Here is a 23,745-nt window from a genome sequence, read left to right on the forward strand (position 1 = left end):
GCAAGTAGTTTATGAAATGTTAGTTAGTTCTGGGAACTGAACTTGAGTCCTCTGCAAAACTAGTATACAATCACAGTTGCAGAACCATCTCTCCAGCTCCTTAATACAGAATCATGCAAACAAATAAAGCAGCAGCAGCAGCAGCAACAACACCACACACACACATGCTAATTATATTTTTTAACAGCTCAACATGTGCTTCCCACAAGAAACTCACCTCAGTAAAAAAAAGTCTAAAGTATACAAAGACAGTAAGTGAAGGGACAACAAATGCTGTACCAACTATGGAATCCTAAGGAAGATGGGGCAGCTATACCTACATCCAATAAGACAGAACTCAAGCCAAATTCATCTAGAAGAGAACATGCCACTTCATCTCAATAAGAGGATAAATCTACCAAGGAATATTCAGGACCTGTGAGATGAGGCATTGCCTACACATGTCTTTCAGTATAACCACAACCTAAGTGCCCATCAGCAATGAATGCATGAAGATTATGCAATGCACAGGCATGGAGGAGTAGTATTCAAGGATACAGAAGAAAAGAATCTGGTAATTTCATGAACATGGCTAGGTATGTAGGTACTTATGTCCATCAAATTATAAGGGGAATAAAAAAAAGAAAAAGATGACATGAAAACAGAATATAGATTTTTTTCTTTTTTCTTTTTCATTAATTAGTCACTTTACACATCAGTCATAGGCCCCTCCTTCTTCTCCTCCCAGGTCCAACCCTCCCTCCCGGTTTCCCTGTCCTCCCCTCCTATATTCCTCAGAGAAGCAAGCCTCTCCTGCTCACCACCCCCAGCTCCTCAAGCTGCATCATGACTGAGAGTGTCCTCTTCACTGTGGCCTGGCAAGGCAGCCCCTCCAGGGGAAAAGCAATGAGAAGCAGCAACAGAGTCAGGAAGACATGGAATGGTTCACCAATTTGCCTGTCATCCTTGCACAGGTGCTGTGCTAATCTTCTCTGTATCATTCCAGCATTTGTACATGTGGGGATGAAATGAGCAGAATATAGACTTTTAAGTTCAGAAAACGTAATGAGAAAATAGGATGGAGAGATAGGAAGTGGAGAGAGCAATATGAAAGTGGTGGAAAGAAAACATAGTGGGTGTGTGGGAATGCCACAGCAAAAATAGGAGCTGTGTCTTCTCAAGTCTTAAGTTCTTCTAGAGTGTTCAGTCACACATAAGACAGGCTGATTACTACCAGTATTTCTAGCCTCTCTGCTGTGAGTGTGCTGGGTGGTATGGAATGTGGTAGCAGCGATCATGATGACATAGATCTTAAAGGATAAAGGTTATCATGGCCAGGAAGTTGCCCTCCAGAACTCCGTATCCTGAAGCTTCTCCCCAATGTCTGTATGTGTTCACGGAGCCACTACAAACAATTAGGAGTCCTTAAGCACTATGCACTGTTCCTATGATGGTGGAAGGCCGCTGCTCGCCAGCCAAGGAAGAAAGATACTGCAGGAAAAAGTCAGCCTGTAAGACCTGTGTCTCTGTCAGCCTCAAAACCATGAGGAAATATATTTCTCTGCTTCCTGGAGTCCGTTACATCTGTACTACTCAGGTAATCAAGTTTATTCCTTCTTAAGTCTCTGATGGAGTTGCAGGCCATGCAGCTTAGTTTTACAATGAAGCTTAGTTTTGGGGTTAAGTTGTTTTACGTCTAGATAGATGTTTTAAGTTGATAATGACAAGATGTGATGGAGATTGATTTACATTCAGAATAATAGACTCACTGAGAGGAAAGATGTTTTCTTCAAGGCTGTCAAATACAAATAGTCAAAACACTATGGATGCAACATTTATATAAGTGCTGATTGTATCATGGTTCTTCTTGCTATAGGTAGTTTATGTATATATGTTTAATAATATAAATATATGTAAAAAATAAAAAGTGTTTAATTAATAAAAAAATTCTCAGAAAGAAATGAATGCATTAGCCCATAGTTCAGGAGCTAATATATAGGTGAGAAACATCAGATTGTGAATTCTGGGATATGTTGGAAATTTGGAACATTCCTCCCCGTATTGTGTGGTCCTAGATATATATGTGGCAGAATAATTTAGTGCATTGAAAAGATGGCTCTTAAGTTATAGGCTGCATGTGACCAGGGGGATGCAAGACATGAATGTCTAGTAAAAACAATGGCTAATTTTAAATTTTGTCCTTGCCTTTAAAATGGAGACAAGCATTTATTTATTTTTCCAAAAGAAAACTTTGGACATGGGTCACTAAATAGCTCAGTAGGTAAAGGTGCTTATCACAAAGTCTGATTATCAGTGTTTGATCCCCAAACTGCATAGTAGGAGAAAGCTGACTCCATAAAGGTGTCCTCTGAGGGCCACATGCACACACTGAAACAAACAAACAAACAATAAAAACCCTATGGTATAATATATTGCAATAAAGCATTTCCAAGCTTGAGGCTGCGGATAATCCTGGTTCTAGAATGTTTAGCAAGACACAGATCCCCGTGCTCTCAGCATTCTGCTGGATGTGGAAGTAGGAGGGTCAGAAGGTCACGGTCATCTTCAACTGCATCTACCTTGGGACTAACCTGGTCTACATGAAACATGATTGCAACACTACCACCCCAATAATTTCAGACAAGGTTTTGAAATATGTTTATCATTAATAGATAAATAAAAAGATGATAATTTACTGTTTCATTTGAACAGGAAGAAATGAACACTTGTACATCAAATGATGGGAAGACAGGCAAAGTCTGTTTATTAAGTAGATTTATAATACTTTATATCACAGAAGTGAGTGGCAGATGTACTTAAATGCATTTGTTACTTACCTTGACCATACTCAAACACATTTAATGGGTTAAGTGAATAAAAATGTGAGAACTTGCCGCACGGTTTGTCAGCAGAGGTGACAGCTTTGAAATTTCCTTCACGCAGTTTTATCTGTTTTGGCTTAAATGCCCTGGATTTGGAATCTGGTTTGTATGCTTTTAATTGCTTCCACAATTAGATGGGGTTAACTGGGAGGGTTTGGTATTCACCTGCAGCAAATTTACTTGAAGTAAGCAAACAGGCAATACTAAAGCACAGTAAAATAAATGCCCATCATGTGAGGAATGATTATGGTGGCCATTGGTCATTCCCACTTCCCAGCTGCCCCTCCGCTTTCCACAAAACATCTGTCGAAATGATTCATCAGAAAATGTTGTTCTGGTCTTCAAAAGCCACATGAGGCCACAGTGAAAACTAACACAATTATGTACAAATTTTCCAAGTAAGTGAGTCATTTGAGAAAGCCAAGACTGGTTTTTAAACCATAACCTGGAACAGAAGAGCATTTGGTAAAATGAATTGCTCTCTGCTTTCTCTGGTGAGATGAGGCAAAAAAACAGCATCAAGGGATCTTGATGGCATTAACGGTTTGCTCTATGGATAATAGCTATTTTCATTACCTGCAAGTAATCAAAGATCAAGAAAATCAGTGATAACTCATGAGTCCAAATAAAAGCAGGAGTCCAGAGTGAGTGTACCACCATGGTAATAATTAAAGAAATAGTACTTTTTGTTCAAAAAAATCATCATTTACATGTCTCATGCAGAAATTGTGGGGTCTATGCAAACATCACCTGAAGTAAGGAGTTGTGTCTAATGTGAAGCTATTTCAATCAGTGTAACACAAATGTTTGGTGAGCCTAATAATAATGTCTAAATATTATGCACCATAAATAGCATGAGTGAATAAAAATAATATGTACCAGAATAAAATAAAGTCGTTTATTTTTCTACTAAAATTATAATTGTAGGTGAACTCTAAGCATTTCCATGCTGAAAAACTTTTTTTTGACACTCTTATTATTTTTAACTTGTCCATGTAATATGTACAAAACCCACATGTCACAGTTCTGATAAAAATTCTCCCTTGGTTTGCAGGAAAAACATGGCTTTGGGTGTTTACATAGATGTGAAATATTTTACAGTGTTTACAGGAAATAAGCATCAAGGTTGCCTGTGTGTAGGGACCTATCCAGAAGCACTGAAAACTAGCGTTATTACTGCCTGCCTAAGAATGAGCCTTCACTGTTGGAGAGGCCTGCCTGGCCATGACCTGCGGCAGCAAGCCTAAACATTCAGCTACTCAGTACAGGGGGCAACAGGGTATTCTGAAGGGAGCCCTAGAGATTGTACAGTGTCTGGGCTTTGCCTTGCACGAGCTGAAAGGGAAGGCCTGAGTGCTGACGAGAGGAGAGGCTGCAGCCCACTAGGCCTCTACTTCACAGTCGGCTGTGGAGACTGTTCATCCTGGAGGAACTGATTTGACACTTTGCTTCATCACTCGGAGCTTGTACTGTTCCATTTCTTCCTCGTCGATGGTGAGTAAAATCTTTTGACAAATTATGATGTGACATAAGATGGCATATTACTAGAGAAAATAGGATTTTATTCTTTTCAAGGTATAATTGAAAACATCAAATTTGGTGTTTTTGTTTTAGTTCACATACCGGATGCTCCTATGGATGTGGCCATCTCCTGTTGCTGTTGGTGACTACATCCCTGCTGGGATGAGGGTGCACTGGAGCACTTGCCAAGGCTACCCCAGTTACCTAGCTCCAACACATTAAGGGTCTAAGCACAGAATCTCTAACTAATTCCCCAAGGTTTTTTGTTTATGTTTTGTTTTTTTGTTTTATGTTTCACAATCACTGGGTGAGAGAGCTGCTACCCTGTACCCTGGCTAGACACTGGCCTGAATAGTTTCTTCAAGAACTACAACATGTTCTTGTCAGCTCTTTTTATTAGGTCCCAGGTCCTGCGCTGCCTAAAATTTTCCAAGCACAGAGCATAATGATCTCACAGTTGAAGTTGGCATTCGTTATCATGAATAAAAACAAATAAACAGTTAATTCCTGTCCTTTATTTTCATAATATCAATTTCATTTGCACCACTGGATCCTAAAAGAAAACTCTGAAGAAGTTTTATAACAGTCTCTATTCCAATACCATTAAGTGTATTAAAATGTAGGTCACAGGGCATGAGGGAAAAAATGTAAACCAAGGGTCAAACATCTGCCATCCCCTTCCAAGCCGACTTCACATTGGTCATTAAGATTCTTCAAATGTGAGATCTTGAGGTTCAGAAATAGCAAAGCGCATCCTTACAAAGGAAGAAAATCTTTGTCAGCTTCCAAGATTTCTGACCAAGGCTCCATCCCTGTGAAGACAGTGTGGCTTCCTAGTCTACCAGCAGGGCTTTCTGCCGTTTTCATTTCTTATTTGGTTCTTCTCCAGAATTTCCTCAAAAGTAGCCACGAATTCCAGGATTTATATCTCTGCTAGGAAGAATTCCGAGACCTCAGAAACAAGTGCTGGAAACCATGAAATATCATCTCAGATAGGAATCCTGAGAAGGGTCAAGCGGAAAAACCTCCCATAAGAAGCTGATAAACTTATTTCCCCATTGTCCTGTTTAGTCAGAGGACAGCAGACATGCAAGGGCCCAGAGCAGTGGCCCGACATGCATTCTTGTACTCCTTAATTGTGACAGACTTATAAATACTAATATCAGCTCATCTCTTCTCTGGGTTTCCTCTTTACTTTTATTTGGATTGGCACTGTAAGGGTTAAGTGTTTTCTGATCCTTGAATAGCAGCAGAGATAGAAACCAGTAACAAGGAGGGAGACTCTTTGCCTTTAAATAGAAGTGGCTCCAGTTTCAGTTTACAAGGCTGTAGGGTTGTTGTACATATTAAAATTGGTGCAGAGCTCAGTCCTTGGCCACAGAAACACCCCGCCCCTCCCACCCCGTACTGAAGATGTCAGTCTCTGCGGAAAAGCAGTTAGGGAAGGGTGCCTTTCAGTGGCTTGGACTCAAGGCGCTGGCTTTCCCATCCCGGAATACAATATCCTTAAACTTTGGCTCAAGGCCAGAAGCTGAGCCTTCTGCTTCTTTTCATTGGCGTCTAGTTTATCGACAGCGAAATAATACCGCATGGAACTACTTGGCCACGTAGTGGGAAGTCAAGTCTTCTAATACCTCGTTTGTCCTAGATAATTTTAAGCTTTACCCAGAGTGCACTGGCAAGAATGTTAAATGAAGTATACACAAGAAGAGCTTTAGGTGTCTGGCATCAATATTAGTGGGAGGCTGCCATGACAATTATTTCTCTAGCGCAGCAGACTGTAAAGAAAAAAAATGTTTTCATTCATCCGCAAATGACTAACATTTTATTGATGTTTCGAAATGCGGCTGAATACTACCACACTTTCAATTCCCGAGAGCGGGCTCTGAGAATTAAGCTTGAATACTAATCACAGCAGCAGCTCCTGCTGAAAAAAAAAAAAAAAGCCTCGGTTAATTGCTGAGCCTCGCGGGGAATCTTCTGCGGGGAGGTGATGATGTTCAGAGGCTCCGGGATAAGTCAGTCTGGGTGGTCGGGGCGACGGGGATTGCCGGCTCAAGGCTCAAACCCAATCTATCCTTAGACATGGTGATAAATAAAAATAAGATAAAGTAAAATAAAAAGCCATCCAGGGTACCAACAACAACTATGACTCTCGTCCGCCTCAGCAAGGGCTCAGGCTGGGGAAGAAGCTGGATGCTGACCCCTGCAGAGATCATTGCTTCAGCGCACTCTGCCGCGGGGCCCCGCTGGCGTTCAGAAAAAAAGGAGTCCAAATAAGCACCAATGAAAAGAAGAATGTGCCTTTTAAATACCGCAACAAGCAGAGGGTCGGGGAAGCCAAGTGAGGAAGGTAACTTATTTCTAACTGCTCGCCAGCCTCCCCCCTCACCCCACAACCTTCATTTTCCCTAACTCCTCAAAGGGATGGGGCCAGCTCTTCTGAACTCAGGTTCTCCCATTCATTTGCAAAAAGCCTGGAAGAGCTCTAGGATCTTGAGGCTGAAAATGAGCACCAGAAGGAGAGAGAAGGGGGGGGGGGGCGGAAATGCAGAGTGGACTACGGGGTGACTGCGTGACAAGCACCTAGCGTTGGTCCTGGCCATGCCGTAGACTAGCTGCGGGGCTCGGCTCATAGCTTGGGGAGCTCAGGTTGCTGCTCAAAGGATGCAAGTCCACCCCAGCTGAGAGGCGGTGGGGAAAAAAATTCAACAGGGACTCATGAAAGCCTAGGAATGCCTTGGCTTCACCAGATTGCGCGAGCCTTCCGCTCAATAGGCTCAAATGGGTTAAACTGCCTCTTACATAACAGGACCGCCCAGCTCCACACAATTAAAACACTTGATTGCAGCCTCTTCCAACTCTGCATCCCAGCAAGACCCGCCCATCCCTCCCAGTGCGCCTGCGTATTGCGCGCTCCCAGGCCCCCGCGCGCGCCCTGCACACTCCACCTCCCTCTCACACGCGCACACTCTGGGCAACCACCACAAGTGCACACACACTCATGCACAAGTTAGTATCAAGACGCACAGGCGTCCTCCAGCCCTCACAGGCGGACTCACAGATGCACTAGCTCTCGGTCTCAGGCCCTGATCACTCTACTGTCCCTGTGCAAAGCAGCAGCGCCGCCACACTCCCTGGCCACCTCTAAACGAGGGCGAAAATACATACACCCGCCCCCCACCCCGAAAAATAACGGAGGGAGAGAGAGTAGAGAACAGAGGGAGGGGGGGAGAGAGAGAGAGAGAGAGAGAGAGAGAGAGAGAGAGAGAGAGAGAGAGAGAGAGAGAGAGAGAGAGAGAGAGAAAGGAGGAGGAGAGGAGACCTAGTTAGTTCATTAACAGCAGGATTAGCTAGTCAAGATTTTTTTAAAAATACAACAAAAAAGCCAACTCACTCACAGTCTCGGGCGTCATGATGGCGCCGACCCCCAAGTTGAGCACTTTAAAGTCGGGGGCCCGGGGAGGCCCGGGGAGCTGACAGCACCGGAGGGCAGACCTGGGCCCCCAATACCCTGGCTTCCCAGCCCTGCGGCCCGCAGAATTCCCTCGCTTACGCCGCCAAACCTGCCAGACCTCAGAATATCCCCATTGCCCAAGCTTCTCTGTCCCTCTCTTTCCCTCTTTTTCATCTATCTCGTTCGCTTCTTGGCTCGCCCCCCCCCCCCCCAAGCCTGGTCCTCCATCCCCGGGCGGGGTTGCTACGGAAACGGCCGCTTGGCAACGCGCGCGAGCCCGGGGGCCGCCGGCCGCTGCTGCGCCCCGCGCTGCCTGCGCCGCCTCCCGCGCTCTGCTCGCCGCCACGCAGGACAGTGTGCGGCCGCCGGGGATTAGCCACGCTCCGGACGCGGCCGGGCGCCCCGAAGGAGGTGGAGCGCGGTGCCAAGGGGGCGGGAGGGGAGGGAGGGAAGCGAGCTGCAGAGGAGCAGAAAGGAGGCGAGGCCGGGGAAAGAGGGAAACTACGCCCGACAACTAGGGAGGGGGCGAGGAAGAGAAGAAACCCACCCACCCACTCAGAAAAAAAAAGGAAAAGAGGGGGAAAAAATCTCGTGTGGCGCGCCGCCTGGTTACCGGGCAGGCTCGCCAGCAGCAGGGGGTGGGAGCCGACGCTGCCGGAGAGCGAGCAGCCTGGCAGGCACGGACATGGTGCTCCTGGCGCAGGGCGCTTGTTGCTCGAACCAGTGGCTGGCGGCGGTGCTTCTGAGCCTGTGCTCTTGCCTCCCGGCTGGGCAGAGCGTGGACTTTCCCTGGGCGGCCGTGGACAACATGCTGGTGAGGAAAGGTGACACGGCGGTGCTCAGGTAGGGACCCCGCGCCTTCTCCACACTTGCCTCAGTCTATCTTTCTGTCTCTTCCCTTCTCAGCCTTGCTTTACACCCAGCTTGATTCCTGCTGTTGCTCACTAGCAAAACACCACACCTCAGGCTAGCCAGGCATGACCCTTCCTGGACCCGGGGCAGGGGGCTGGTTGGGTTAGGGGGAGAGGGAAACACACTTTCTGGCAGCCGCCGGGTGAGGAGCATGGGGCTTGAAGGAGGGCCAGGTGCCACTTTGGAGCAGGGGTCTCTGCTCTGCTGCCAGCGGTACTCTAGGAGTCTGACAAGTTTACAGGGCTTGTTTCTGCTTCACTCTGTAAGCGACTTTTCCCAACTGCTGGCTCCGTGCTCCATTTATTTTCCCTCTCACTTGAATAGTAAAATCCAAATATTCCCCGTTCAGCTTTTTTCCCCCTTGTGGTGATTTTCCTTCCTTGTTTTCCCTCTTTGTTTTTTTTTTCTCCTCTCCCATTTCTTCATCTCCCTCTTCACTCACCTCCCACTTCCTTCATCCCTATTTTATCCTGTGTCCATTCCTCTTCTTAGTTCTACCACTGTCGTTCCCGAGTCTCCCTATTTCTCCATCTCTCCCTCTCCCTTAATTTCTGGCCCTCATCACAGCCTTTGTACCTGCTCTTCCAGACCCTCATATCCAGCCTCATCACCCATATACACTTTTCTGTCACACCCACATGTATGTTCCAGTGCCATTTCCAAACCCTCATAAATCTTGACTTTATGAGCGAGCACACTCCCTCCCAGCCCTCCTGTCCTCTCACACACTGGCACTTCCATCCTGTAAGAAACACTTCACCTTCAGATTCTCCCTCTGTATTAAAGGGTTCATACTCCACACACTCCCCCCCCCACTTCCCTTCCTCTTCTCTCTTCAGTTTTTCCTCTTGTTCCTCCCCCTGTTTTCACTAAGCTTAGACAGAGGTGTGTTTGTCACGAAAGGCTGTCCTAGACTGTTTTCCCTAGAAACCACACTGCCAAGTGTACCAGGGAAGATCCCCTTTCCTATAGAATATAGATTAGTGACCAGTAGTGCTCAGAGCTAAGCAGGGCCCACGCTCTGGCTTGCTCCTTCACTTCCCATAGACCCACCCACACTGGCACCCCCATCTGGTTTGCTTTGCCAATCTTCCTGAAAGATCTTCACTCTCTCCACTGGGTGGTAGTTTGCTTGTGAGTACAGCCTGCACAGAACCAGTATAATACATGCATGGCTAAGGTGGGGGAATGGCATCTATTTGTGCCTGAACCTGGCGATGTTCTAAATTTAATGATGTGGATTTGGAATATGACTTAAAGCCTTTTTAAATGTTTTTGAAGCCAATCTCACAGATAAATTCAAATACATGTTAATAGCATGTTTTAATGAATTGTTCTTGTAATGAGTCGTGGAACACGAAATTAACGGGTTTCTGTCGCGCTACAGCAGAATAACTTTCTGTGCTTGACAAAGGCGAGGGGCACGGCATCACGGAGCAGATGTGAATTAAACCTACTTTCACCCGTGATGTTAGTCTCTTTTCAAAGTTTGAACATCAGCTTTAGACACAAGCTCAAATTACGGAAGCTGAAATGTGTGTGTTTGAAGTAGCAAGTGGCTAACCTGTGGCAAGCAGCACCACTTTCAGCCTGAAGGGTTTGATGCCTCACTCACATCCTGGTGCTGTGGCTTGGCAGCTCCTGTCCTAATGAGCAATTAACATATCGGGAGTGCTTTCTGCTCCTGAGCCCTTCACCAGGACTGTGTGGCACTCCAGCCTGACTGTGGGGAGGATGCCTACTGTGGTGAGTTTGATGTGGCCCTTGCTCACTCTCATGCTTCTGACCTCACCCTTTGTGTGACACATCTGGAGCTTTTACAGTATTTTAGCGAACTCTTGGCTCTCGACACATCTGAGTGATATTAAGCCATTGCCTATGTGTTTCTGTACCATTTTTTTGTCACTTGAAGCGAATTTCATCAGCTTTACTTTTTATATTAATTTTACGATTCTATAGGAATTCTCTAATTATTGAACTTTTAGGTTACCCAAGTTTTAGGGATGACTTCTTATTTATTTACAGGAAATTGCATTTTCAGTAAAATATTGAATATTGTTCTCAGTTTTCTGTGAATTCTTCAGCATCTCATACTGACTTTGCTCATGAGCTGACACAGGTGGGCTTGTGGACCAGCAGATGGTAGCCAACTCAGGGAACACGCTTTCATTTCAAGGAAATCCATCTAGATGTGTGTGTGTGTGTGTATGTGTGTATGTGTGTATTTCAAATTATTCTTGATGCTATTCTGTAACTCACTAGAAAAACAAAACTCTACCCTGAAAACATGTGCCCCGTCTTCATCAAAGTCTGTGAGCTGAATGCCTAAGGAAACACCTAACAGGATAGTGTGACCATCTATCTTTTATCTCAGCAGCAGCATAGAAAGAGGATAGTAAAATAACAGTTACCAAATATCTTGGAAGTCCAAACATGCCAGTCAGTGAAGCTGGTGCTCCTGGTTGTTAATGAAGGGCAGGGTCAAAGGTCAGCTGGTAGTGCCAGGGAGTTTTTTTCCTTTCAGAAAATAATAACAAGCAACCAAAAACTTCCCTTGAGTGGAGCTGTAACACAAAGGAAATACATCCTGCTGCCTTCCGCCATCTGTTACCTTGTAAAGGGACATCACAGTTTAGCTCACCTAGAGGAGGTACAGTGAGTTACAGGGAACAGGCTGGGGTTTCCGCTCTCCCCTCTCCTTTTTCAGGCCAGTGGAGTTTGCAGTGCACACTCTCGGACTTCCTGTGAAGGATTTAAAGATGCTCAACAGGGTAACTCTTACCAAAATTTTGGATGTCAAAACTGCATGAATCTCTAGAGTACACTGTTGTTGCGGTTATTTTACTAGTATGACCTAATAATGTTTATTATCAGGCCTATAACTGTTATCATGACAGTATTTTCTAACCCGCTAGCAATCAATCAAGACACAGACACCCTTTTTTTTTTTTTAAATAGGCTTAGGTAACCTGGGGAAGGTAAGATATTAATTCCCTAAACAACTTCCCATAGTGGGGCGAGTATGGGATCCTGCTCCAATCCCATGCCATCTGCTTCCAATAATTTCTATCAAGCTACCTCCCATCATAATCCCAAATACTTGCTAATTATCATCATCTGGGCCAATTCCCCATCCACACCAGCCATGTGCTTCTCCCCCAGCTAACCCATGGCACAGCCTCCTCCTTCCTCCCCTCTCCTCTGGTCTCTCCACTCAAGATTCTGCCCCACTTCTACTTTGCCTAAGAGCCTAACCTGTTTGGCTAATAAAACGCCATTACACCTGGGCAGGGCAAATGGATAGGCTTGGCTAAGGATGCAGGGCTTGTGGGGAAAGTGGGGGAGGGGGAAGAGGAAGCAGTCATTAGCATTGAAATGCATCAGACCAACCTCCAACACATTGTAGTTTTTAAAAACATACTTATATGAGTTGTATTGGTATAGAATTCGATGCTTACCAACTTTGCCTACCTTATTCTATTCCTAACAACATGTGTTAATTGGTTGCATTTTATAGTCTGGAGCAAATCGGAGTCCTTGTGTTACCTGGTGGCAAAGCAGAGGACAGTCTTGTGCATTTGGACCCAGGCTGTTAGACTTGAAAAGCCTAACACATTCTTGAGACACATTCTTGAAATTTACATACAAGTCAGATTTACTTTTTAGTGTTTGTTATAACTAAAACACCAACCAATTACTTTATTCTTACTTTATTGGTAAATACTGTTGGGCTAAGAAGCTGAATCTGCCCCATGATCTTTGTAAACAATACCAGTAACATCCTTATTTGCATCTCCCCATAACCGCACAATTGTGGTTTTTTTTTTTTTTTTTTTTTCCGTATTTTGAGACATGGTTGTCCTGGAATCCTCTGGCTTCCAATAATAGAGATCTGCCCGCTTCTGCCTCCCAAGTGCTGGGGTTAAAAATGTGCACCACTGCATCCCCACAATTCTTAAACACATTTCGTTCTTTCAACAATCCTCCATGAGTTTTGCACATTTTTCGGTCACTTCGCTGACGCTAATTCAAAGTAAATTACTCTGTTTTTGTCATGCTTTTAATCAAAGGAAGGGAGGGAAAGTCTTCCTTACAAGTGACACAGCTCAGCCCTTCTGTGAGTGGACTTGAGTGACAGTTGCTGGGTAACATGCCATGTGACGGTTGGTGAGAAGAGCAGGAGAGAGGCAGGCATGCACTACAGTACATGTTTGCACAGAAGATGGCTCTGCAGGAATCACCAAATCTTGCCAGTAGATTTAGAAATGGTGTCCTGAGTGTTTATTCCTATAGGCCATCACATTGGCTGTTTTTATTCTACATTAAGTAGGCTCAACTGAAGTGCATGCTCTTCAGTGATTTATGTATGAGGATGTGGGATCACCAATAAATAGAAGTCAATTAGCATCCTTTGGGAAGGCCTTTGGGATGTCTCCTTGTAAGCTGAGTCCCCCCTGTGTACCAAAGCACCATGCACTCCCAGCAAACTGCTCAACAGCACAGAGATATCAATTTATAACATTACTATTTAAATGTTTATGAGCTGGTTTGATACAGTCCTTAACAACACAATTTCAAAGCTTTTAAGAAAGGAAGGTGCCACACTTGGGGTTAATTGTTGACTTGACCTACCTGGGAAGAGGGACACACATGAAGGGACTGCCCCCATCAGATTGGTTTGCAGGGATGTTTGTGAGGCATTTTACTTAATTGACAATTGACCCGAGAGGGCCCAGCCCACAGAAGGCGGGAAGGCCTGGGCTGCATAAGCAACATGGCTGAGCAAGCCCAGAAAACAAGTCAGTAAGCGGGACTCATCCATGGTCCGTGCTTCCATTCTGCCTGCAGGTGTCCGCATGGGCCCCTGCCCTGGTTTCCCTTGTTGATAAACTGCAACCTGTAAGCCAAACACACCCTTTCTTCTCTTGGGCTGTTTTTAGTCATTGTTTTATCAAAGCAGCAGAGGGAAACTAGGGCAGAAGGGATAATAGATTGTCATGGTGAGTCAGCCTGGGGAAAACAGGTCCCCAGCATAGAACTGAACAGTGTGGGGTGTCCCCAGCATAGAACTGAGCAGTGTGGGGTGTCCCCAGCATAGAACTGAGCAATGTGGGGTGACACCTGTGGTGATGCTCAGGACCGTCTCCTCCCCAGGTACACTATGGGGCAGATTAACTAACAGCAATTTATTAATCACAGAACAATAATGTGCTTTTTTAAAATCTCCAGATAATTGTTTTTGAGCAATCTAATTAGTTCAAAATAATTCAAATTTTGTTTTGGTTACATCATCTTAGAAGCCTCTTATTAGTGAGCTTATTTTAAATATATTTTTATAATGAAATTTCTCTATGGATTAAGAATTAGTATTTAAAACAAAATTAATTAAAATGGTGACAGTATACTCTGTGTAAGTCAGCCCTGGCCCTGTGATGCTCTGCTGTTCTGGGTGTGTATGTGGACATGGTGCGACCCTCAGGCTTTGCCCCTCAGGGCTTCTTTCTACTGTTAGTGGGAAGCAGGTTGAAGAGATGATGGTGAAGTGGGCAGCCAAGGTATTTCTCCGCTTTCTCCCTCGGGGGCAGCATCTCTGCCTTCCCTAGGAGACAGCTTCCTTCTCATGGCCGCAGCCACCCATCTCCCCTGCCTCAGGGCAGTAGTGGCTTCCTGTCCCTGCTAGTCACCACGATACACATGGATGTCACCAGTCTCAAGAGGTCCATTCCCTTTGCAATAAATTCCTACGTTAAACCACCTCTGTTTAAATACCCAGGGATTTAAATGCTGTGTTTAAAGCCCTGGTTTGGCTTACAATGAACTGATGATTTCACTGACTTGATTTTTTAAAAAAAATATTTCACAGGAACAGTAGCAGCAGCAGCAATAACAAGAACAGCCACAATATAGTAGGGATTGGAACTAGGGCCTCTCTCATGCTAGGCAAACACTCCATACTACATGCTCATGACTAGCTTATTTAATTATATTTAAACAATAGACTCTTTCAACCATGGTATTGCTGGTGTGTGTGTGTGTGTGTTTGTGTGTGTACGTGTGTGTGTACATGTGTGTGTACACATGTGTGTATGTGTGTATGTGTGTACATGTGTATGTACATGTGTGTGTACACATGTGTGTATGTGTGTACATGTGTGTGTACATGTGTGTGTACACATGTGTGTATGTGTGTACGTGTGTGTATGTGTGTGTACATGTGTGTGTACGTGTGTGTGTGTGTGTGTGTGTGTGTGTGTACGTGTGTGAGCTTCTTAAGGGCATCACGTTAAGTCTTTTCTTTGCTCATGGCTGTTTGGTATTGGGTTATACACTATTTCATAGCTATGTCATGTGTTTCAGATTAATAAATGAAAACAAAAACTTCCAACATACTGACAAAAATCTAGGATTTTTCTAGCAATAATCATTATCAAATAGGAAATTTTTTTTTCTTCTCCTGCTGTGGTTATTTTGGCACAATTAACACAACTTTGAAGAAATTAAAAGATTTTGATAGCTGGTTGAAATAAACTTTATGCTCTTCTTTGCTGTATTTAGTTTGAAAAATCTAGAAGTTTTAAGTCCTTAGGCTATTGTTAATCAATCCATCGGACCTGGGTTTTATTAGAGCAACACAGAGAAAATGTGATAATGACTCAGTGAGAGAGTAAGTGAGGAATGAACCCATTTGTGTGCTGTGGGGGCACTTCAGGTTTTAGTAGCACAGTATAGTTAGTGTTGCTGGGTTTTTATGTAATGAAAAGGAAATGCTTCGCTTATTGAATCTATGGATCAACAGCATTCTTTGTAGTCATTAATTTTTTTTCAAAATACTCTGTAATTTGTCACATCTGCATTAAAAAAATCAGATTTTTATTTTGTTTTGACTTTTTTTTCTTGTATATTTTGATCAAATTTTTCCCTCCTTCAACACATCCTATATTCTTCTTACCTCCCTACAACCTCAAAATTTTATGTTTTTCCCCCTTTACATTAAAAATAAGAAAAATAAACAAAACCAGTAAGACAGAAAATACTCAATAAGCACAAGCAAACCCACAGAGTCCATTTTGTGTTGTCTGCGTCAGAAGTCCTGGGCATGCGCGGTACCTGTCCTAGAGCATGGCTGATGCACTCATAGCCGCTCTGTAGAAGGAAACCAGTTTCTGCTTCCCCAGCGCTTGTCAGTTGTAAATAGCTTCTTCGTGGTGGGACTTTGTGTCCAGTTTCTTTCCTCAGTTCTGCAAATTTTTTTTTGTTGTTGTTCTAAACTTAACCGCGAACCTTCAGGGCAGGGCTTTAATGAAGACATTCAATTTAGGACTTAGTACTACAAACCCCCCACACTCTGCACTTGTCCAGTTCCGGGTCTCTGTGTCTGTTATACCGCGGATGACGTAAGGGGCTTTTCTGACGAAGGCAGAGCGAGGCGCTCATCTGTGGGCAGAGCAGGATTTCACTACGGGTCATTTTATTGCTGCCTTCACTTAACTAAGGATTAGTATTAGGTTTCCCCTCGGCGCGTGACCTGTCTAGGGTCAAGTTGCTGGCCACCTTAGCAGTGTCAAGTGTGAGTTCCAGCTGGAGAGGTTGGCCTTAAATGTAGAGAGTGGTTGGTTGTCCCTGTAATATTGGTGACACTGTTGCACCTGTCTGTCTTGCAGGTTGATCACTGTTATAGGCTGCAAGGTTTGTAGTTGGGTGATAAGATTATGTGTCCCCTCCGGTAGCATACATAGTAACATGGCAGTGCCGTGTCAGCAAGCACGATTTCCAGTAACATGTGTAGCGCCGTGCAGCTCCATGAACACTAGTCAGCAAGCGTGGTGGAAGCATCTACATCAGGATGGGTTCTCAGGAGACCATATTCCTCCTTGTACCCAGACCTCCCTTCCCCTCCGCAGTTAATCCTCCACTCTAGTTCCTCCTTTTACCTCTTTATAAGGCAGAATTCCCATGTTGCCTTCCACGGAAGACCTGTCATCCCCACTGTTTCCTTATCAGCCACCTAACCTATGTGGTTATTCATGCTTAAATACTGAAAGCAGAAACAAGTCTGAATGATAAAAGCAAAGCAGTGCTGGCAGCATCATTGTCCCCATAGTGAGTTGGACTACAGAGCTACAGTAGTAAAAACAGCACAATGTTGGTACCAAAACATGCATGTGGGTCAATGGGATAGAAGTGAAGACACAGACATAAATCCACATGCATATGGACACCTGACTTTTGATAAAGAAGCCAGAAATGCACACTGGAATAAAGACAGCATCTTCAGCAAATGCTGCTAGTTAAAATAGACGGCGGAAGATAGAAAAAGGCAAACAAATCCTTTCTTATTACCCTGCACAAATCTCAGTTCCAGGTGCACCAAGGGCTACAATATAAGGCCAGAAACCTCAAGAATCAGAGAGAAGAGAAAATGGGGAGCAGCCTTGAACTCACTGGCACAGGAGAGGAGGTTCAGATCAGAACACCAAGAGCCTAATCACAAAGAAACAACAAATAACAAATGGGATCTCATGAAACTGAGCAACTCCAGGATGGGGAAGGATGGCGTTATGCAAGCAAAGTGCCATCCTCCAGAACAGGAAAATGTATTTAGCAACTACACATCTGACAGAGGATTAGTATCTAAAATATATAAGGAACTAAGAAACTGAGCCACCAAAATTCAAGTAGCCCAATTAAAGTGACATATAACACTTGTCAGAGTTCTCGAAAGAAGAAGCGCAAATAGCTGAGAAGCATTTAAAGAAACGCTCAACGTCCTTAGCCAGCAGGGAAAAATAAATCCAAACCAATTTGAGATTTCATCTTATACCAGTCAGGATTGGCTAATATAAAAAAAAAATGGCAGCACATGATGGTGAGGATGTGGAATAAGGGGAGCATGCGTTTATTGCTGGTGGGAGTGCAAACTTGTACACCCACAATGAAAATCAGTGTGTCGTTTGTCAGGAGCACGGGAATCCATCCACACGAGCATCCAGCTCTTCCTGGCTCATCTGTTTGTGACAGCCAGAAGCTGGAAGGAAGCTAGCTATCCACCATCTGATGGATGGACAATGAAAATGTGGTTCGTTTACAAAATGGATATTATCCAGCCATAAAGAAAAAGGAAATTCACAGGTAAATGGAGGAAACTAGAAAACAACAACAACAAAAAACCCAAACAATCTCGAATGAGCCAACCCAGACCCAGAAAAACAAATATTGCAGTCTTCCCTCATAAGCTGATGTTAGTTTTTAAAATTAAAAATCCTTAAAATAATTTATTATTTGTTATGAGTTCTTAGTGTTTGTACATGTTTTGATGATAACTCTTATCTCACATCTCTTCTCAGATCTGCCCTTCTTCCTTACACACCCAACTTTGCGACTTTTTTCTTTTCTCTTAAACCAACCAAGAGTAGTTTATGCCGCCAAAATATTCCTGTATTATCTTTCATTATGGCATACTTAGCTTACCAGGGACTGCACTCTTAGAACTGACTCCTTCCCCTGGACGATAACAGATCCCAGTGTCTCTAAGGTTAGGGCAGCGCTGTGTGCCCAGCCCCTAACTTCACGCTGGGATTTGGTCTGACCTGGGCTTGCAGCGCACACTGTTGTAAACACTACAAGTTCATATATACAGTTTTCTTGCAGTTGCCTATCACTTCTGTTTCTTACATTTTTTGGTCCCTTTGTCTGCAATATTCATGACCCTTTGGAGGAAAATCATGGTATGGAATGCACATTCTACAACATCTTAGTCTCTGTATCTTGGCCAGTTGTGGGTCTCTGTGTTGATTACCACCTGCTGCAGATAGAAACGTCTCACATGAGAGTTGAGTTATGCACTTATCTGTGGGTGTGTTGGTAATCCATTAGAGGTTGGTTGGATGCTATGCTCATCTAGCAAAAGTCATAGTAGCAAATTCTCCCCAGGACTTGTCTAGCCATAGGTTCTTGGCTCAGTTATGATGCCAGGTGAGGGGTTCGTGTCCTGGAGTGGGCCTTAAATCCAATAAGAAAGTGATTGGATCTGTCCAGTGTGTCTGTGCCCCTGTCACACCAATGGCATGCCTTTCTGAGACAGTCATCTCTGAAGCTCACTGGCTTCATAGCTGGGTGGTTGATGACCCTTTCCCTCTCCTGTAGCATATGTAGCACCTTCCATAATTATCTCTAAATTTAAAAAAATCTACTAGAGGGTTCTGAAGAAAAGTGAGTGAAATTGCTTACCATATATTTCAGATAAAATGGGCTATATGAAATATATGGTAAGGCATTTTACACAATAAAAACAAGTTGTTTTGTTAAACTTGTCTATGTATTTTTTCGATGATGGATCAATGTGCTGACAGTAATTAATATGTATTTTCTAAGGAGCATTTCAGTAGAAATAATCTTAAATTAGAAGGCTCTAGTTAAGTTATCAAGCTGTAGTTCTAATCCGAAGATGGCCTGTGGTTTAGAGAGACCAAGGCACACAGAAGTCAGGAACTTTCCTTACACACACACACACACACACACACACACACACACACATACACACACACACATGCACACATGCACACACACACACATGCACACATGCACACACACACACACCACACCACACAGATGGCAAGAACTCTCCTTGCATACACACACACATCACACCACACAGATGGCAAGACTCTCCTTGCACACACACACACACACACACACACACACACACACACATGCGCACACTACACAGATGGCAAGAACTCTCCTTACACACACACACACAGACACACCACACCACAGAGTTGACAAGAACTCTCCTTACATACACACCTCACCACACAGATGACAAGAACTGTCCTTGCACTCACACCTCACCCCCCAGAGGGATCTCTCTCTCTCTCTCTCTCTCTCTCTCTCTCTCTCTCTCTCTCTCTCTCTCTCTACACACACACACACACACACACCATACCACACAGATGGCAAGAACTCTTCTGAGTAGAGACGTGTCATGTATTCCTCATTTTTTTTAGGTTTTTAACTCAATCCATGGGATCCACCCTTCCTTTCCCCCACGGCAACAATGAAATGAAATTAATGGACACAATAGAAGGGAGGCTAATTGGCCGTTATAATAGGTGCATGATTCTCAGTTGTGAACAGTAGCTCTGCGTGTTGTCTTGCCCTGGCCATTTCTCAGAACCAGGCTGGCAGGTCTTTGTAAGCCACAGGCAGTGATAGGAGGTGAGAGGGTTGTAGTGTGGTCCCAGGCTTTGATTAGGATGCCAAGGGGCTATCTATCAGTACTGGGCTTTCCAGCCCACATCAGTTCTGCATCCTGACAGAGAACCTTTGATGTTCTCCACCATCCAGCTGGCAGGGGAATTGGTCTTAATCACTTTCTCTGAAAGCTGGAGAGAGCGAAGAAGGGACTTGGCAGTGTTGGTAACATTAAGTGTTGTGCTTTTGAATGGAATCCAACACATTGTACTTTCCAAATAGCTAGTAAATTTGCTCAATTTAAGGGAGATTTTTAACCCTACCCAGTCCAGAACTAAATTGTTCGTTGTGGAATTTCACTAAGTCTTCAGACATCTGTCTAGTTTCCAAAGCTGAGAGGGTTTGTTTTATGCTTTGTATTTTGATTCTTCAAATCATTTAGTTGTAGACACTGCTCTGAGCCTTTTATAGATTCTGGTTTACTACAGATTTGTGGGGAAGAGCCTTGTCTCAGAAACCCTTTTACTCTTGTGATGCTGCACTGAATTTAATCATAGAGAAAAGATTTAAGAAGTATTATTTAGAACTCTATCAATAGCCTACTTTCCAAAGAACGGTCATAGTAATTGAAGGATAGCCTTGTCCTCATAAGCATATTATCTCCGATGAATTTTATCTCTTGGCAGATGCTTTAACAAAGTGAAAATAGGAAAATGTCTCTCTTCATTCAGGCTTTTCCCATGGCCCCCTCCTTGTTCCCTTGTGAACTGTAACCCAAGACCTGTTATGAACAGCCAAGTGGTCTTGGTGGCAGAGTGTGAGGTCTTGGTTTGCTTTGAGGCACAGGGCTAAAGACAGGACCTGGCATAAGGGAAGTGGTAAGATGAATTTGACCTAGAATTGTAATGACAGAGCTGGTGCACATATGTCTGCCAGAACAGTCCCCGGCTTGTGTAAACGTTTGAGGCTTTCTAGCCCAGATTTCTGATGCAAGTCCACACACAACACACGCCGTGAATAAAGGAGGTCCCTAGCATTCTGTGCCTCACTCCTTCCAGGGGACATTAAAATCACAGGTCATTGATATTATAGGTACAGAACTTTTAACAGGAAAATATATTTGATTGGTGTGGAGTCTTGTTTGAAACTAATAGTTTGGATAATTGATCATTTATTTACAGTTTGTGGTGCCGTGATAAGCACAGTTTTTGTTACATTGCACATCCCTGAACTCTGAATACCGTGTGAGATGTTGAAAGAAATGAAAGTAGAAAAAAACATATTAATTAAAACTGTGTCATTTGGAATAACACAAAAGGAAGTTTGCCAATGTGCTATTTAGAGCTATAGTGAGAGGGAATGAATTCAATAAATACTGGAAATTACCCCAAATCTGCATCACCCACCCTTGATAAAGTGAGGTAGTGCACCAAATTGCATTTATGATTTCATGCTTTTCACTTAGGCACGTGTGGTTCTTTCAAGTCATAGATGGGATTATATTTATTTTATTTGGAGTGTGGTCAGTGGCTATTCTGCAGGGGTGTGGGTTTGTAAAAAGAACATTTTTTTTAACATGGATATTTTATTTATTTATTTGGTTGAATGTTTTGTCTGCATGCATGTCAGTGCACCATCTGTGTGCAGTGACAACAGAGTCCAGAAGAGGGCAGCAGATTTCTTTAGAAATGAAATTACAGACAGTTGTGACCCACCATGTGGAAGCCTGGGAATCAAACCTGGGTGCTCAGGAAGAGCAGCCAGTGCTCTTAACCCCTGATTCACTTCACCACACCTGCATATAAAATTTAAAGAATAGTATGTTTCTCTAACAGACACTATTAATAAATTTTACCTATAAATATTGGATTCTCTTATATATTAGAAATTTCAATGTATTTTTGCAAAAGCAACCACATCTACAATACAATGTGGAAAACCATAGTGATGCTGATGGGAGGAGATGCTGATGGAGGAGATGCTGATGGGAGGAGATGCTGATGGAGGAGATGCTGATGGGAGGAGATGCTGATGGGAGGAGATGCTGATGGAGGAGATGTTGTTGGGAGGAGATGCTGATGGGAGGATGCTGATGGAGGAGATGCCGATGGAAGGAGAAGCTGATGGAGGAGATGCTGATGGGAGGAGATGCTGATGGAGGAGATGCTGGTGGAGGAGATGCTGATGGGAGGAGATGCTGATGGGAGGAGATGCTGATGGGAGGAGATGCTGATGGAGGAGATGCTGTTGGGAGGAGATGCTGATGGGAGGATGCTGATGGAGGAGATGCCGATGGAAGGAGAAGCTGATGGAGGAGAGGCTGTTGGGAGATGCTGATGGCCTTGCTTGACTTACTTTGTGGGAAGTACATGCCAGAGCTGTGGTTCTTTTCTTTTTTTTTTTTTTGCCTGTGGATCTCCAAAATATGCACTAAGCTTCTGAAGGAAGAGCACTGCTGCTCGGTGAAGATGCCAAGTTACAGTTGTTTGAAAAGCTAATTCTGGTAGAACTCAGAACTGGATGTCGTGAAAGGCATCCCAGACAATAGAACACTGAGTTTCTACTACAGATGGGAAAGTAAACAGTATCTGGAATCTATAAACCTGATTATTCTTGACTCCATTTTGCATGTGAATAATAGTGTGCAACGTTGTATGTCCATGAGCTGCCAAGGGTAACATCAAACAAACACACTTTTTCTAGTTTCCCGTGAAAGAAAATGATCATTGTTGAACAGATTGAACGAAACTTACTTTTCCTGATTGTAGTATATTGGGGATATTTGCCACATACGGTATTTTTTTTTTATGACAATGTACTCCAGACCACAGGGCATCCAAGAACAGCACAGTGTCATGGTGCTTGCGTCCTTGCACAGCCAAGACACTGCGGGTTCAGAATCCTGCCATAAGGTCTCAAATTTCTTGTGAACATCCACAGTCAATTCAAGTTCGACTCTAGGCATTCTCTCTCTGTGTTCTCACACTCTTCCATGTTATGCCTTTTCTGTCATCTTCACATGATGGCGCATGGATGCTCAGAGCTAAGTAGGTGAAAACTCTCAACAGAGTCACACATGTCACCATTTCTCTCCCTCCCCCACCTATTTCTCTCTCTCTCTCTCTCTCTCTCTCTCTCTCTCTCTCTCTCTCTCTCTCTCTCACACACACACACACACACACACATACATACACATACACACACACATACACACACATACATATATACACACACATACACACATACACACAAACACACACATACACACACATAAATACACACACATACACACACACATACATACACATACACACACACATAGGTCGTCTTTCTTCTTGGTTGGGATAATCATTCCTAGGAGGTAGATCGCACAGATTTCACCCCATGCTTCTTTGAACTACCAAGCAAATGGATTTGCCATTCTTGGGTAACCGTAGGTCACTGAAATAGCAAGTACACAGCTTTTGTCACTGCAGCTCTGGATTCTTCTGGAAATTAGTGTCTCTTTTACTCTCTCTAGTTGCTGAGTCAAGCTTGTGACTTTTCCTATTTTGGATCCCTGTTTGCATGGTTTCTGGAAGACAGTACAAGCTTTTCTTATCAACCTTTAAACTACAGTGGCTATTTAATTCTACTCGTATTATTATTGTACAATGCCAAATACTGTTACTGTGTCCATGTTGACAAATCCATTTTGCTTTCCGTCCTTTATTTAAGAATATTGTGATGTTTCAAGTCACCAAGACACCAAATTCACTGTCTTATTTCCAGCTGCCACTTTGTACGTAGTCGAGACACTGC

At 43.7% G+C, this 23,745-nt stretch overlaps 1 protein-coding gene and 2 long non-coding RNA genes across 3 annotated transcripts in view; 1 reads left to right on the forward strand and 2 right to left on the reverse strand.

Annotated features, from left to right (window-relative positions):
• Window positions 1-4,895: 4,895 nt before the first annotated feature.
• Window positions 4,896-8,212, reverse strand: LOC311583464. The gene is made up of 2 exons (XR_014774525.1): window positions 7,780-8,212; window positions 4,896-6,309 (listed from the first exon to the last, which is right to left on the reverse strand). It is a non-coding gene; the product is annotated as an uncharacterized lncRNA (long non-coding RNA).
• Window positions 8,213-8,312: 100 nt separating this feature from the next.
• NEGR1 (neuronal growth regulator 1) overlaps window positions 8,313-23,745 on the forward strand; it is a 727,046-nt gene continuing 711,613 nt past the window's right edge. The window contains exon 1 of the mRNA XM_084757074.1: window positions 8,313-8,682. Coding sequence (XP_084613200.1) covers window positions 8,525-8,682 — 158 coding nt within the window. The 5' untranslated portion in view covers window positions 8,313-8,524. The remainder of the gene's footprint in view (window positions 8,683-23,745) is intronic.
• On the reverse strand, window positions 8,695-12,543 carry LOC311583465. Its single transcript, XR_014774526.1, has 3 exons — window positions 12,223-12,543; window positions 11,393-11,493; window positions 8,695-11,315 (listed from the first exon to the last, which is right to left on the reverse strand). It is a non-coding gene; the product is annotated as an uncharacterized lncRNA (long non-coding RNA).

The sequence above is a fragment of the Acomys minous genome (genome assembly GCF_964271855.1).
Source record: "Acomys minous genome assembly, chromosome: 14".
Classification (NCBI taxonomy): domain Eukaryota; kingdom Metazoa; phylum Chordata; class Mammalia; order Rodentia; family Muridae; genus Acomys; species Acomys minous.